The sequence below is a fragment of the Mercenaria mercenaria genome, chromosome 4 (assembly GCF_021730395.1).
Source record: "Mercenaria mercenaria strain notata chromosome 4, MADL_Memer_1, whole genome shotgun sequence".
Taxonomy (NCBI): domain Eukaryota; kingdom Metazoa; phylum Mollusca; class Bivalvia; order Venerida; family Veneridae; genus Mercenaria; species Mercenaria mercenaria.
Window position 1 is genome coordinate 75,523,164 of NC_069364.1, and position 6,115 is coordinate 75,529,278.

The following is a 6,115-nucleotide window of genomic DNA, read 5'->3' on the forward strand; positions in this document are numbered from 1 at the left end:
AAAATAACGAAAAGACCGGAAAGAATTCCACCTAAGAAATAAAATAAGCGAAAAGAGCCAAAGGCAAGCGCTACTCTAGACAGAGCGTAGAAGTCTATAAAGATATCAATAAACAAAAAAGAATATAATTTATCCAAACATATAACCTAAAAAGCTTAAGCCTAAATGAAATTTATCCGAACAATATTTTCAATTTCAAGGTAGACTTGTAATTGTAGATTGAAAATTTAAAGCCTTTGAAACACTGCATACAAAATGATCAATAACAATGTATAAAGGTACATACCGAAATTATAATTCTACATATTAAGTATAATAAGTATAATAGGTACACAGAGATTAATCCAAATTTTGAGTACCAAGTAATATAACTGCAAATAAAGCGTTCATTTATATCTTTGAAGTACATTTAACACTTTTCTGCTTTTACAAGGAGAATAAGTTCATGAACAGGCCTTACATATGTACTCTGTTTTCCATCATTAAACACAATGATTTGTACTGTTCGAATTTTTTCATCCTTACTTGGAAAAACTCTAGTAACTCTGGCCATAGGCCATGAAATTCTGTTCACATCTCTGTCCTTAAGCAAAACAATGTCATTTACACAGAGAGGCTGTTGTTCATAATTCCATTTCCTACGATTTTGTAGAGTATTCAAATACTCTCTTCTCCATTTACCCCAGAATTGCTCAGCAAGGTACTGGACCCTTTTCCATTGTGCACCATAAAGGGACTTAACATCTAGATCACCCACACAAATGGTATCATACACAACCTTAGAAGTAAGTAACATAGAAGGACTTAATACTTCTGGATTATCTGGGTCGTTAGAAACTGGAACAAGTGGTCGGGAATTGATTATGGCAGTAACCTCGGCCATGAGGGTGACCAACACATCATGTGTTAAAGTAGTGACTGTCCTTAACATTGACTCTAAGATTCTACGAGCTATCCCAATTAACCTCTCCCAAGAACCACCCATGTGTGACGAATGAGGAGGGTTGAAGACCCACTGACAACCTTGTGATTGTGTGAAATTCCTCATGGGGCTATCCTCAACATTTATTGCCTCTATGCCAAGAAAATCTGTTGCACCGACAAAATTTGTGCCACGATCTGATCGAAACTGTTTTACAGCTCCCCTTAGAGAAACAAACCTTCGTAGGGCGTTAATGAAAGATGACGAAGACATCTCGTCAATAACCTCTATGTGGACTGCTCTAATGGCAAGGCAAGTGAACAATACTGCCCATCTTTTTGAACTTGCTTGACCACCACGAGTTCGCCTGGAAACCACTGACCAAGGGCCAAACACATCAACACCTACGTAAGTAAAAGGGGCAGCTTGTTGGACCCTATCAACAGGAAGATTAGACATCTTTTGCCCTAAAAATTTGCCTCTAAGTTTTTTACATGTGACGCACTGAAAAATCAGGGAGGTGACTAACCGCTTACCACCTATAACCCAAAAGCCTGCATCTCTGACAGCACCTTCTGTTAAATGACGACCTTGGTGTTTAACTAGACTGTGAAAATGACCAACTAAAAGCCTAGCAACATAATGTTTTCCAGGGACTATAACAGGGTGTTTCTGATGATCAGACAGTGCACTGTTACTCAAGCGACCTCCTACACATAGAATTCCATTGTTATCTAGAAATGGATCTAGGGTCAAAATGGGAGAATCCTTGTTAAGGTTATGCTGACCTTTCAAACATTGAATCTCATTACTATAGAACTCCTTTTGAACTATCTTAAGGATGAAAGACTCAGTTTGTTTTCGGAACTCTAAATCTTTCGAAGCCAGACAATCGTAATGCCAACCACGGCAGGTTAAACTCCTATTGTAGGACACAGCTACATGTCTAAGTACAGAAATAGCCAAAACCAATTTTGACCATGTGGAAAACTGCTCAAATTTCTTACTATTAAGCATATCTGATTCCTGAATACTAACAGCATTGACAGATACATTGGGTCGTATCTCTTTGTCAGTTTCGGGATCTACTACAGGGAAAAACTCTGGAACTGACTCGGTATGTTTATGAAGAAAATCTGGACCTGAAAACCAATCACTTTTTTGCAAAGCAACAGGACTAACACCTCTACTTCCTACATCTGCAGGATTTTGTTCAGAGGGCACGTAATTCCACTGACTAGGCTCACTAACGCGTCTAATTTTATGGACACGATTACTTACATATGTGTGGAAACGTCTTGACTGATTGTGAATATAACCCAATACTATTCTACTATCCGTGTAGTATTTGATCTTGTCAAACTTTAATCCTATCTGATCAGTAATGGACTGGGAAATTTCTGTGGCTAACACAGCTCCACAGAGCTCAAGACGAGGAATAGTATGACCTTTAGTGGGAGCTACCTTAGACTTGCCCATCACAAACCCTACACAGATGTTAGAAGGTGTACGACCTACTATGTAACCTACAGCTGCTATAGCTTGTTCTGAAGCATCAGAAAACACACGGAGTGTCAAATGGATGATCTCACTAAGACTGATACTGAAATAACTGCGTGGAATTTTCAAGTTACTGAGTATGTCTAAATAATGTTTCCACTCTATCCATCTTCTCTCAATACTACAGGGCACTGGTTGATCCCAATCACATTTCTCAGACACTATGTCCCTAAGAATCAACTTTCCAATAATAGTAAAAGGTGACAGAAAACCTAGCGGGTCAAACAAACTGTTCACTATGGCCAAAATACCACGTCTCGTGAAGGGTTGACCAGAGCTTTCCACTTTAAATGTGAAACAATCGAGCTCAAGATTCCAACTAACGCCTAAGCTACGCTGAAGTGGTAACATCATCATGTCACTTTCGAAGTCAAGACATTTCATGTCTTTAGCCAGATCATCAACTTCAAAACTACGCATAACCTCTACATTACTAGATGCAATTTTGTGAAGCCGTAGGCCACAGGCACCTAAATCTTTCTGAGTTCTTTTGATAAGATCTACTATTTGACCTGGGGACGACTTTGACGTGAGACCATCATCTACGTAAAAGTTCTTACGCACAAAATGTTGAACATCAGGTTCTGAATTCTCAACTGTTCTAAGTAAACCATATATTGCAACTGCCGGTGACGAACTGTTGCCAAAAACATGTACGGTCATTCGGTACTCTATCATTTCTTTACTTGGGTCATTATCTTTGTACCACAGAAATCTAAGAAAATTTCTATGTTTCTCCTCTACCGAGAAACAATAAAACATTTGTTCAATGTCAGCTATTGCAGGAACCAGCTCTGTTCTAAACCTCATAAGAACACCTACCAAGTTGTTTATCAGGTCAGACCCACTTAACAGGACTGAATTCAAGGAAACACCCTGAAACTGAGCAGAAGAATCAAATACTGCTCTTATCTGATCTGGTTTCTTTGGATGGAAAACTCCAAACACTGGCAAGTACCAGCATTCCTCATTATCAGAAAGTGGAGGGGCAACTTCAGCATGACCCTTATCAAATATCTTGGCCATAAATTCAACCATAAGGTTTCTCTTGACAGGATTTTTCATCAAGTTAAAATGAAGGGATTTAGCTCTACGCATAGCATCTGTTCTATTATTTGGAAGACATGACCTAGAAGACCGAAAGGGTAGGGGTGCACTCCATCTACCATCTGAAGTTTTACGGAACCCTTTATCCATCAAGTCTAAGAACTCTAAATCATCTACAGATGGACCAAATTTATCATCATTAGCTGTTTGGGCGAACACTGGGTCGTAGGAATTAATGTCAAGCTTGACCTTTTCTGAAACAACAAACCTATTCTCACAAGGAGGGAACAGTGACACTTGACCGTTGTACAACACGTGAGTCTTGTTGACATTAACCTGATCTACAGGGTGTACCTTACCTAAACACATCTCGCCAATTACTACCCAACCAAGTCCCAACTTTTGGGCAAAGGGCGCCCCTGGAGGGCCTATGATCTGATCTTGAATATGATGAGCCTCGACCAGGTCTCGACCAATAAGAAGCAAAATCTGAGCCTCATCATCTATTTTGGGAATGAAACCTGCTATGTGAGATAAGTGGGGATGAAATCCTACATCATGTGGAGAACATATCTCATTCCGGTTATCCGGAATATCTGGACACTCAATAAGTGTGGGTAACTGGTAAATAACTGAACCATCTACGGACATAACAGTACAATCACTGGCACGGCGACCGTGTGTAACACGGGAACCTGCACAAGAATTAATTGTGTATTCAAATTTTTGACTAGTGATATTCAACATATCAAACAACTCTGGTTTTGCTAATGAAGAATTGCTTTGATCATCTATCATGGCATAGCATCTAACAGTTTTACATGGATTATCAGTTCTACAAACATTTACTAATACAAGTTTGGTACATGATTTAGCGAAATCATTTTTACAAATTTGTGTACAACTATTGTTCACTTGAGACTTTCTCTCCCCGCCATCCTGTTGCTCATGTCTAGGAATCATCTGCATTTCAATTTGTTGTGAATTATCTCTAACACCTCTTTGCTGTTGATCAATGTGCATTGCACCAGGATGACTTGTGCTACCGCAATCACACTTTACATTATTAACCTTACAATTACTAGCACGATGCTTGTTTGATTCGCAACATCTGAAACAAATTTTCTGATCACTCAAGAATTTTTTTCTTTCTTCGAACGATTTTGATTTGAACAAACGACACTTGTTCAAACTATGATTACTTCTATGTAGTAAACAATATTTTTCAAGATTTCTAGAATTTTCACTAAATACATCTGTTTTTCTGGTTACCACTGGCCTTCGGTATCTCGCACCTATGTTGCTTTGACTAGACTGGCCAGAACTGTGAGTAGGTCCGGCCTGGAGAAGACTGGGATCGTTACGGATTTTAGACTGCTTGTTAATGAATTTACAAAATTCACCAAAGGGAGGATAAAGCACAGAGTGAGCCTCCTTGTAGTGGTACACCTTCGTTGCCCACCTTTCTTGTAGATTAGATGGCAGTTTTGCGACAACTGGCATAATACCAACGGATGAATCAAAACAAGCCAGGGCAGTTGAATACGCCATGTCATTCTTTAAAGCATCAATTTCTGACAGAATATCAGCCAAATCGTACCATTTGGTTGTATCAGATGAGTTTAACTTTGAAATTTTTTCAAGTTTTTTCAAAACAATCTGGTAGACTGCTTCTGGAGATCCATACCTTTCATCAAGGCGCTGCCAAATTTTCTTTATACCTTCATCTGGATGTTTAATATAGACCGATTTAAGCGAAGTTGCATATTTACGTGATTCAGGGCCTAACCATTTTATTAATAAGTCAATTTCTTCAGCAGGGTTTACACTCAATTCATTTATGACGTTTTTGAATGTAGATTTCCAACCTAAGTAATTTTCTGCGGAGTCACTGAAAGTAACGATTCTCGAAACAATGAGTTCTTTTTTCAGCATATAAGAGGTGATATCACTTAAAACGTCTGGTGAACTTGGTTTTGATGATACACGACAGCTTTTCATTAATTTTTCAAGTAACTGCTGCTTAGTAATTTCAATTAAAGACAAAAATTCATTCACTTCATCATTTTGATGGTCAAAATGTTTTCTAAGTTCACCTTGTAATTTGCGACTTTGGTCAGTTTTGGTAGCGTCAAGAAACGTATCAAGAGTTTGAACCGTATTTTTGTATGTTTCGAATAATATCTTCAAGTTTTCTTCATGCAGTTTACCACACTTATATCTGTTGAAATTTCCTCGCCCAATATGACAGATATTTCTGAATATTTCTGTTTAAGTCTCTTTTGAAAATCTGCGACTTTCTCCTCAAAAAGAGCCATACCTTTTTCAGTCAGTGTTCTGATTTGGCGAGTCATACAAATACAAACACGAAACGGGAAGCCGAGTCCAGAAGATGCACAATGGTGTTCTTACTATGCTGTCTGAAATACAGCTAGTATAACCAAAGAGTGTCACAGCATTGGTTTTTTATGTTTATTTTCCCATATATAATGTCCATGCACATACGGTAAGAACCTGTAACATACAAAGCAGGTTGTAAATAACATGACATGCTTCCACAAAAATCTATTCAAAAATCTATGTTTA

The 6,115-nt window shown here is 38.3% G+C and overlaps 1 protein-coding gene across 1 annotated transcript; it reads right to left on the reverse strand.

Moving 5' to 3' along the window:
* Positions 1-409: 409 nt before the first annotated feature.
* LOC128556669 (uncharacterized) lies at positions 410-5,464 on the reverse strand. The gene has a single exon (XM_053542282.1). It carries the CDS (start codon positions 5,462-5,464, stop codon positions 410-412), a length of 5,055 nt encoding a protein of 1,684 aa, XP_053398257.1.
* Positions 5,465-6,115: the final 651 nt, after the last annotated feature.

Excerpts from the sequence above, each read along its gene's own strand:
- LOC128556669 (XM_053542282.1), bottom strand. The coding sequence starts at position 5,464 with ATGCTGAAAAAAGAACTCATTGTTTCGAGAATCGTTACTTTCAGTGAC.